The sequence below is a fragment of the Coturnix japonica genome, chromosome 4 (genome assembly GCF_054131305.1).
Source record: "Coturnix japonica strain WE chromosome 4, WE-NBRP24, whole genome shotgun sequence".
NCBI classification, from domain to species: Eukaryota; Metazoa; Chordata; class Aves; order Galliformes; family Phasianidae; genus Coturnix; species Coturnix japonica.
This window is the reverse complement of record NC_140666.1, coordinates 65,509,215-65,519,947: the sequence shown is the minus strand read 5'-3', so window position 1 is coordinate 65,519,947 and position 10,733 is coordinate 65,509,215. Positions and strand designations below refer to the sequence as shown.

General features: G+C 41.3%; 1 protein-coding gene across 1 annotated transcript; it reads right to left on the bottom strand.

Annotated features, from left to right (window-relative positions):
* Nucleotides 1-709: 709 nt before the first annotated feature.
* On the bottom strand, nucleotides 710-5,161 carry FGF20 (fibroblast growth factor 20). The gene is made up of 3 exons (XM_015862148.3): nucleotides 4,618-5,161; nucleotides 2,460-2,563; nucleotides 710-1,802 (listed from the first exon to the last, which is right to left on the bottom strand). The coding sequence occupies exons 1-3, from the start codon at nucleotides 5,078-5,080 to the stop codon at nucleotides 1,557-1,559; spliced, it is 813 nt and encodes a 270-aa protein (XP_015717634.1). The 5' UTR covers nucleotides 5,081-5,161; the 3' UTR covers nucleotides 710-1,556.
* Nucleotides 5,162-10,733: the final 5,572 nt, after the last annotated feature.

Here is a 10,733-nt window from a genome sequence, read left to right as displayed (position 1 = left end):
AACCCACCTTTCCTGTGGAGGTGCCAGCCATCTGACAGCAGGCCGCAGCAGGGATATGTCTAAATCATGCAGAGTCTGTCATCAGTCCTCAGTAGTCTCACATAAACTGGAGGCTCATCTGTCAGTCAGCATGCTAAGAAACTTGTGCTTCAGAACTGACAGTCCTAAATTAAATTAGCATGATAAACTTGTATAGTCATCACTGGCACAGAGTTAGAGCCTGTCTGCATTCAGGCAGTATTTACACATAAAGTGATGCTCAGATTATTCCCTAATTTAAGAATTGGGTAAAAAAAGCAATTATCTCCTCAGGTCCCCTGTACTCAGGGGAGAAACAGCATTCACTCAAAGTCATCCATTCAGCAGTATCAGAGACTTCTTACTCAGTTACCGTTTCCACTTAAAATTAATGACCTATAGTTAAAACATTTTGTATAGTGATGAGAATCCTACAAGAAAATTTGATGCAATGCGGAGGATTCTAATCATGTAGTCATTTGTGTGCTAGTAAAGAAAGTAGCAGTCAGTTGGCCAAAAGAAAAACAAAGAAACAAAAAAAAGCACACAAGTGCGATGTGATTTAAATCAAGATCTCGAGAGCTACTATTACTTGTTCTTTCAAGGTACCTTTAAAGCATTTCATTATTGTTTCAGGTTTGCACTATTACACAAGGTTAAAGGCTCAACTTAAAAACGACAATGAACCAAATAATGTGAAATCATTTTTAATTCCCTTTTTCAAATGTGCATTTGAATTCAATACAGATCTGCGAGGCACTTTCATAGGTCAAAAAAACTGGATAATCTTTCCAAAACAAGGTTAGTCATACAGCAATAGTATGAGCACAAAATATAACCTTATCTTTAACTAACAGACATTGAAATCTGAATTCAGGTTTGAGATGCATAGCAGTGTAGTACCATTTCTGTATTACGACACTACTGTGAACATGTTGGCACTGTAAATGATTTCTCATTGGGGGTAGGGGTTTGTATTCTCTTCATATCCCAGTAAAAAATAAACTCTGTAATAAATAAATATATAAAATAAATATATGCTATCTGAAGTTGTATAAATAGGTCCATCCAGAAAAGTCCCATCTCTGACTATGACGTATTGACATCTAAGGTCCATCACTGAAGTGAAGCCACCAAAACTTTGTAGGCAGTTGTCAACATTATTGGCTTTTTTTTAACTGTATAACAGTTTATTTATTATTATTTCTTCCAGCCATTGTTGGATCCACATGATGCAAGTAGGTTTATGATAATTTATGGGCCATAAGTAGTCCAGACAAAAATCAACAAGAGTTTGTAATGTTAAAGAAAGTCACACTCCAACTTCCCCCTCTTGTTACTGGTTGCCATACAGTTCAGCAAGTTTGAAGGAAGCTAATCAGCTGTCAGTTTTAAGGCTTTGTCTCCTAAATGCAAACTCTGGAAAATAGAGGCCTGTCCATCACAAAGTAGCTTCTTCAAATTCCTGTACTGTCATGTGAAAACAGGCAAGATGAAATAGCACTGGTTTGGTTTTCTTTCCAAGCGTCCCTCTCTCCTCAGCTGTATCCTAGCACATCTTTATACAGTTCTGGAACTCTTTCAGGATCCACCGGTCTGGGCAGGAAATGTGTGAATTTCTGGTGTCTTTTGGACCTTGCACCATCTCTGGGAGTACCGTCCTTGTTAAGTGCTACGAAGTATCGCCGCCCAGAATCTCCATGTTTGTACACGTTGGAGGAGTAAGTGTTGTACCAGTTTTCCTCAAACTGTTCCCTGAAGATGCACTCAGGAGTTAGTTTCTCCTACACAAAGGAACGGCATAGAAAAATAAGTCAAACTGTTGATATATATGTGAGAACACTTATGAAAGAAAATGATAAATGAGATGTCTTAATATCTTAGGCTTGCTCTGCCTGTTAACAAAACAAATCCAAGAGGATTATATAGACATGACATGGAATCTGGAAGCTTAACTGGCCCTTTATTCTTCTAAAAACTGGACCTACACATATCCAATTTTGTATTTAAACATATTATATAGCACACTAGCTAAGAAGCCGCCACTTATTTACAATTTAGCTGGAATTCAATTGACCCACAGTAATTTATTGAGTAGATTTCTGTCATGGGAAGTCTACCACACCAGAGATAAGACCTGCATGGGTTCTTTATGGTGTGTTACTTTTCAGATTTTAAGCAGGAGGACAGAACTAATCACAACAAAAGGAACATTGTCACTATTTTCATTTTGTGGTGATAATACACTCTCCACACTACACAAAGGAAAACTAACTTCACCTCAGTTTCTAAACTATGTAGTCTAGTTTAAGTTTGCAAGCAGTGTGTCAGCAGGTCACCATTTCACATTTGTTCAGATCACTGATTTTTTGTGCTTGTACGGGGCTAACAAGTGAATCAAAACCTCAACATGTAGGAGCTGACATGAAAGCAATACTTACAGAGCCATAGAGTTCTCCCTTCTCATTCATTCCAAGGTAAAGGCCACTGTCTACGCCTCTTATGCTGACCAGTCCCACTGCCACACTGATGAATTCAAGGATACCTGATATCCAAAGGAAAAAAGAAAAAGAAAAAAAGATTGTTTTAATTCAACTTGTGACAAAAATGAATAAAATCATTAAAAATATATATCCGGAAAATGTATATATAATAAATATAGCCTATTTTTTTTCCTGAAACTTCAACCACTGTATGGAAACATATACAATGTTCACATGAAAGCAGCCTGAGAAGCCTCATCCAGGTAAAAGAATCCTGCTTTATTTGAAGAAGGCTTTTTTTTTTTTTTTCTTCCACCTTTAATTTTAATGATGAAAGGTTTTCATTCATCACTCAGGCTAAAACCTTTAGTACTATGTGGTTGCAATCTATAATGATTAGACGCTGTTTGCCAAGTTGCCTGCACAAACATCAGGAGATAGGTTTGGATTACCTGAAAATATACTTTCTCTATAGCATTATCTTAAAAAAACACTTCTATTATTAGACCATTTGAATAGAAATCAAAGTACAGATGGGAATTTTATATAACAGAATCTACCCACAGAAAAAAAAAGAAGGGGGTGATGGGGGGGAGTAAAAAGTATTTGCCAAAGCTCTTATCTAGCTATATGGGCCCACACCTCTTGACGTAACCTGCTATCTTCAGTTCAGTGCCACCTTTTTGTGTGCTGAAAATATGGTGCTCATTTGGTTTGTATAATAACATTACTTATACTACATTTTCCCCAAAATGTAATACATGGTAACAACACAAAGCATTCAGAAGATGAGGCACTATTTGAAGCCTGCAGTTTGGCAAGTGTGTGCCAGCCCATTTAACCAATTGATATGCACAGATTACAGTGCATATAAAACATGAAAGGAAAGAGACGTGTGAACCAGCTTTTTGGAGTTGTTAACAATGTAAACAAAGACTCAGAAATAAGCTGTTTGGGAATCATACCTAAGATTTTGCTATAGATAGAGCAGCAAAACCACAAATCAGTCTTTAAAAACTTTCCATCTAAAGAAAGTGATTTTAATAGCATACTTGATTTTGACCACATCTTTTTGTCTATTTGCTGTATTAACGATCATTCTTTCTCATTCAGGACCATTTTTTCACTGCAAAGCAGATGGACTGCACAATAATTTTAGATGTTCTGAATTTTAATTGAGGTTTGGCAGGTTTTTTTTATTTACCTCACCAAGGACCAAAGAGCATAAATCCTTTACAAAGAGCGATCATTAAAAAAACAAAAAAACACCTCTACTGCATGTAAATCATCCTCGTGCTCCGATTCCTAAAGCACAGAGCCCCATAAAAGAGGTGGAGGTGTTTTGTCTCTCTGGTATCATTTTCAAAGCCGCCCTTTTTCTAAGCTCTAATAAGCAGGTGATTCAGCCACAAAGCAACCACATCAGACAAACCTGCACAGAATAAAGTAGAATAAAGGAAGAACATTTCTAAAAAGCCTGGTAGATGTTTGATCCTGGGCTATTTTATTTTTTTTCCCCCTTTTTAAAATACAGATTTATTTCATGTTTACATGCTGTAGGAAATCTCCCTTCTGAGAAGAGCTCTGCTTGACTGCTGCTCTTCTACTTCTCAGAACATCCACGTGTTATAAAAGCAATTAAAAGCCATTCCAGCAGATTGTTTTGGCTGTGGGGAGGATGATAGGAAGCTCTTCAATCACCTTTTTATGACTGCTGAATCAACACACACCCAAACTCGAGTGTGGCTGACAACGGCAGGTTTGTTCAGATGCATCATTCCTACAACTACTGCCTACGCTTTACTCTTAAACCACTAGAAACATTCATATTTTGGGGCTCAACACTTCTTTTTCGGTTTATTGACAGAGAGAGCAAAGGGAAATAAAGCCTATGCTTGAGCAAAGTGGAATTTTATCCACCTCTACTTTGTCCTTCTGTACCACAAAGCAGCCTCATACCACATAAGGGCCTCAATGAATACGTTATCCTATTAAGCCTCCAAGCACCCCAAAAAACAAAGTTAGGTCCCATTCTCACCTGTCCCCCTATACCCTGTACCCACCCGCCCGCACCCTCAGACATCCCGAGCCTCACGCTCCCCACCCCACGACCTACCGAATAGGCTGTGGTCCTGGCGGGTGCCGCGCACGCTGCCGTCGGGCAGGATCTGCAGGTGGAAGCCAGTGCGGCAGTAGAGCTGCCGCCGCCGCAGGATGCCCTGCAAGTGAGCCAGCTCCGCCGCCGCCGCCGCCCGCTCCACGGGGCCCCGCTGCTCCCCCAGCAGCGCCGGGCGCTCCCCAGCGGGCGGCAGAAGGAAGTGGGCGCCCACCGGCTGCCCCAGACCGTCCAGGCCGCCCAGGAGTGCCCCCACCTCGGCCAGAGGAGCCATGGGGGCGCGGGGCGAGCGGGCTAGGGAGCGGCGGCGGACGGCTGCCGGCCTCTCCCGGCGGGCATGTGGGGCTGCGCGGCCAGGCCCCGAGCATGGGGAGCTGAGCCGAGAAGAGCCGGTGCGAGCCAGGAGGCGGGTGGTGTTTATACGCCCCGCGTGTATATATATATACGGTGGTCCCCCTGACATATGCTAATGAAGCCCTCCGCGGGGAGGCCGCGTTTGAAATTGTAAACCCGCTCCCCCTCGCATCGCACCTTCTTCCCATCTGCCCGGCGGCGGGGAGGGAGCGAGGGAACGGAGGGAGGGAGCAGCGAGAGCCGGGAGTCCCCCGCCCGGGCTGCACTTCACGCACAGATACGCGAACGTTTGAGCCCGTGTATGCAGACGGGCACAGGTGCTGGGGGCACCGGGACCGGCACCAGAACCTGGTTGGGATGTGCGGGCTGTGCACCGAGGACAGGTGCAAGGGGAGGCGGAGGGGAGGTGGGGGGGAAGGGGGAGAAAGGGCGTTACCTGAGGGCGAGGCCTGCCCAGACACACATGAAAGGAAAGAAGCACAAAGATCTGACAGTTCTACTCCCTGTTTCTGAAACGCTAATAAAATGCACAGCGTTACCCTTCCCTTTTATCACTTCAGTTACAAGGAGGGGAATTTTTTAAAGAAATTGGCATAGTCAGGGAGGTGCTTTCCCTTCTGCAAATTTTCCCTCGCACTTAATTTATTAACGTGACATGAAACTGATCTATAGCAGTTGGGTATCAGTCTTTAAAAATATTAATGGGCAGGAACATGGCTTGGGAGAAATGTTTTCAAAGCCTACAGATGTGAAAGGAAAAGGACCATGAGACGGCTCATCCCATCCATCCATGCTGGGGCCCTGCATCAAGCCCATTACCAGCACCTGGGAGCATCACAAAGCAGCAGTAATGCCCTGTCCTGAAGGGTCTCTGGTGTCTTTCTGTAGTTTTGAAACAATTTAGGACCTTGCTATCCTCTTGCAGCTGGAGCTTGTGCATTTTTTTTCCACTCAAAGCAAAATGGTTCATATATGCAAATATATTCATTGTTAGCATTGATAAAGTGATGGTGTATTGATCTTGACTTTTGCATACTTTGCTGCTTTTTCCTTAATATCTACTGACTTCTAGTGCTCAAACTACATGACCTGTCTTAGTATTAGCTATGCAAAGCAGTTCTTGCTGATATTAAAGCAAAGGCTGAGAATATAAAATGCAACGATCTTTCACAGTTAATTCTTTCAGAAATTCAAGAGAGCTGCTTGGCAGTCTAAGGTTTCATTTAAACAAAAAAGTCGCAGAGAATCATGAAAGATTAGTTCTCTGGTCTCGCTCTGCGGTCCTTTCAGTTGCAGTCTGAATCTGAGAGATCAAATGGATTTGACTGCTTAGCTTTATTTGCTGTGGAGAGTATAGGGCTAATTAATTGGCAGGTGCTTTAAAGCAGGTAATGCTACACCTTTTCATCATTGCAGTCCTAAGTACTGCCCCTGTGTGCACCTGAAATATAAAAAGGCTGCTTTAAAGCAAGTGATTTACTGTGGAGGGACTTAAAACTAAAAAAAAAAAAACCAAAAACTAGTGCTAAATACAATGATCAGATAAATCACCTCAGAAGAGGGAGCACAAGCAGACCTGTTCTGAAGGCAGTTACAGATAGATGTTATATTATTTTACCTTTCAGATAACAGAAGCCTGACATGTGGCGGGACCAAAAAATCCACCATCATCGAGATTTCAAAGCACATCTGTGTAAACATTATCACATCAGTGTAAAACATCAACCAATGAGCTTTCTCTTTGAACCAAATCTACTTAATTGCAGTGCTAAATCAAAGAAATAGATCAAAGTTGGATAATCTATATGGCACCTATTTCTCAAGTAGCCTGCACACTGATTACTCAGATATACCTAAAACGTTTGAAACGAGCATCAAGCAATTTTATTGACATGATGGGCAGGTCAAGATCAAACTGCAATTAGTTCATTGCAGCTGCTGTTTAGCAGGACATGCACTTGGATGGTACAGTTATACACAGGAAATATATTTTCTTGAGCAAAAAGGTGCCTGTTATGGAAAGTGCTACCAGCTTCCAGTGGGACTTTTCACATCCTACCAAGAATAGAGGGTTCTTCTGGTCAGATGGCACTGCTGTCCCCAGCAGTGAAGGAGTGTTCTGAAAAATACATTCTCAACCACCACTGCTGGAAGGCCCTTATGACTGAAGCTTTCCTGTTATGTAGTGGAAGCATTTAATGTTGAGTGGAAAATACAACATCCATCTTTTCTGAGTGGAGTCTTTAATGTCTGAGCAGTAAACCTGTTAGCTGCTTTAAAAAGTACCAGAAAAGAAATGAAAAGATAAGAGGATTTTTTTTCTGTTGTTTGCACTAGTCATGTGACAGGAAAAGGTACCACTGTAGCATGGTGGGGTTTTTTGTTTGTTTTTTTGGATTTTTTTGGATTTTTTTTGTACCTTCTGAGACTATGCCATGGGAAGTTAAATAATTTTGAAGAGTGTTTTTACAAGAGTGTATTATTGAACGTAAAGCATACAGTACAATCTAATCAACACTATGTATACTTCCTAGGGGCTGCACTTCCAGTGTGTCGTTGAACAAATACACGTGTGGTGAAGTTCTTATTTCCACAGCAAGTAGTGGGGGCTCCTATAGACAATATAATTACTGTATATTACCTAAGAATGGCATATTGTTATAGGCAACACCTGGTGGCTGCCAAGGGATCAGAGAAAGCAATGGACTTAGGTCCTTGATACCCAGGCTGTACATACATATATGTATACAGAAAGAGATCTACGCATCTATCAAGTTGATCAGGAAATGTTGTTAGCCGTAAAACTTTGTTCTGCAACATGTTATGCCACTATTAATTTTAGAACTCCCTTATAACAGTGCTGAACAAGCCATAAAATTATACTCATACCATAGAATTAACAACTAGGAGAAAAAAGGGGTGCAGGTCATGAGTGAGAAAGCGAGCATTAGGAGGAACAAAATGCACTCAGCAGAACATAAAGAAATATGTCCAGCTATAGATATCTGTGTATCATGGTAATTTCCAGATTATTCCTAATTCTATGATTCTGTGATCCCTACATTTAGACAAGAAAACATGGCCAGCTAATTTCAATAAGAACAGAACACACAGAAGCTACACATGCATAATGAAAAAACTCTGAGGAGGTAAAAATAACGCTGAAAAAATACAAATTTCCTACAGAAGTGCTACTTTTCTTGCACTTTCTTTGTTGTTTGTTTTTTTATAAGAATATATATATCCTTAAGGAATTTTAAGACATTATTACATCGCCCATGTATCCAGGGTGGATAACTCCTACTTAAGTGGAATGGGATAGAGAAACTAATGAGCTAACTAGGTAGTGAGGAACTTTTATGTCCAGTTACATTCACTGAGAATGGACATTATCCACATATTCCAATTAAATGTGTAATTTGGCAGCTTTTATACAGTCACTTCTCTAAGCTGATCACTAAACAAAGGGCACCAAGATTTACTTATACTAGATGGCTTCTGAACCTGTGCACATAGGATGTGCAGACAGCTTACAGTTTTTGACTTACTGCCCAAATAAATTGCACTCTTGTTCCTAAGCAAACACCTCACCAGTGAAGCTTTGAGTAACATGCTTGGACATAAGTAGTTACAGATGTTTATTGGGTTTTTTGAAGTGAAAAAAAAGATTAGCCTAAGGGTGTTATTGAAAAGTCATTAAACTGTAGCTAACCAATTTCAGTGAAACAATGTCATCAGGGAGATCACTCACAGTTCTCATCATTTTAAGTAATTGATCACTCATTCAGCTAACAGGTTTATTTAGGGACATTACATTGACCAAAAGTGATTTATTTTCCAGAAATGGATTAGCTATCATCTCTTCAGGTAGCTGTCTTTCTAGATGTATCTCTGAGACAATTCAGCCTTGGACATGCTTATGTCAGTATGAACTGTCAGGTTGCCTGTTGCCAAGCACAGGCATAGTTCTCCTGTGACAGAATATAGTAATTACTGAGGTTTTTCTTAGAAATTGTATTAAATGTATTAAATGAGATTTAGTTCTTATATTTTCCAAAGTATCTGTATATGATACCATAACAGCTTCACATTTTGTTCACAGTAACATAAAAACAGCAAAGTTTTAAGGGAAAAAAAAAAAAAAAAAAGAAAAAAGAAAACCCACAACCCAAAACAAAATCAGTACCACTGACTTGGCTTGGGAAGAGTGAACTTATAACATAAGACCAAAAATCTGAAGCTACACCTGACCCCAGGGAAAGAAAGTCCTTAAGACTTGAAATGTCTGTATGTAACTTACGAAATTTCAGCACAGCATAGGTCAGCAATGGTGTGGAGAATGGTGTATCACAAAGTGCTTGACAAGTTTCTTGCCCATCAGCCTCAGCTAGGGACAAAACAGCAGATTTCTTTTTAGTAACTCTTCTTCAATACTTGCTTATGTTTGAGGCTGTCCATGGCCAGGAATGTTTAGCAGAGATGAGGCTGCATACATTTTGTCTGTGGTTTCCTTTGGGAACTGATGGGAAGGCCTCAAAGCACAACATTACAAAAGGGTGGGAGAAACTGAAGTCTGGGGTCACTTTGAAAGGAATGGGATATATGCTTGAAAAGGGTGTAAGGGAATCCCACTTCTCTGGGAACCTGAGGAACAGAGGGAAGTATTGGAGGGAAAGGTAAGATGGATGTGGGAAGGCAGAAGTTCCTAGGGAATCAAGTGGTCAAACTGAGTCCCAGCTAAACAGTGTGATACACAGCCAAAGAAAAGGGCCATAACCTGGCTCAGTTAACCTGGCCCAATGACGGCATTCTCTGCTGGCTAGTTGCTTAGCTCCCTGCTTCACACTCCATCTGCAGAAACCATGCCTCTTGCAACCAAGCACCTCCTATGGACATTTTATAGTACAGGTCCTAAATTACTGGATACTTTGTTAGCTTCCAACAAATCTAAAAACTGATGACTCAATCTGACAGATATTGGTATCACAGGCAACACTATTTAATTTTGGTTTATGCGAAGAGTCTCACAATGTTTTTAAGTTTCAGCAGACTGCAGACCTCTGTATATCTGTACCAAGGTTTTTCAATATTTGGAATCATATCAAGACATCATTAATTTTAAAGGACTGATGGACTCAAAAGAATCTTCATTCCAATAAGTATAGCTGAGGTCACTGAATTTTTTTGACTCAGCAGTAAAACAGTGAAAGATTTTGATGTCACCTCTTCAGGCTTACGGCATTCAGAAGCTCTTTGTTTCCTAAATGTATTGTTTTCAGCCTTCTACTAGGGTGTGTTCCTGGGTCATCTAGGAAGATCTATGAAGTGTAACTGCAAAAAAGCAGAAGGGAAGTTTATGGAATGAGCTCCCCAGGGCAGTGAGCACAGCCCCAAGCTGCTGGAGTTTAAGGAGCATTTGGACAACACTCTAAGACATGGGGTTTGAAATTTGGGTGGCACTGCGTGGAGCCAGGAGTTGGACTTGATGATCACTGTTAGTCCCTTCCAGCTCGGGATGTTCTGTGTTTCCATAGCTCTATGCCATAAGGCACACATACGAGCTCAGTCCCCACTCAGGGCAGTTTCCACACATGGCCCTGCCCAACCACTTTGGCTCAGACTGCAGAGACTCGGGCTGACACGCGCTCTTCTCGCTCGGTCTAAATGCCTTTGATTCCCATCGACATGGTCAGAACCCACCGCCACCAGAAAGCACGTGTCTGCCTGCTTCTGCCTTGCTCTGAGGCCGTCCCTCAGGCACC

Excerpts from the sequence above, each read along its gene's own strand:
- FGF20 (XM_015862148.3), bottom strand. The coding sequence starts at position 5,080 with ATGTCAGGGGGACCACCGTATATATATATACACGCGGGGCGTATAAAC. Across the intron at positions 2,564-4,617 it reads CCAGGACCACAGCCTATTCG|GTATCCTTGAATTCATCAGT; the intron begins GTAGGTCGTGGG and ends TTTGGATATCAG. Across the intron at positions 1,803-2,459 it reads AGGGAGAACTCTATGGCTCT|GAGAAACTAACTCCTGAGTG; the intron begins GTAAGTATTGCT and ends TCCTTTGTGTAG.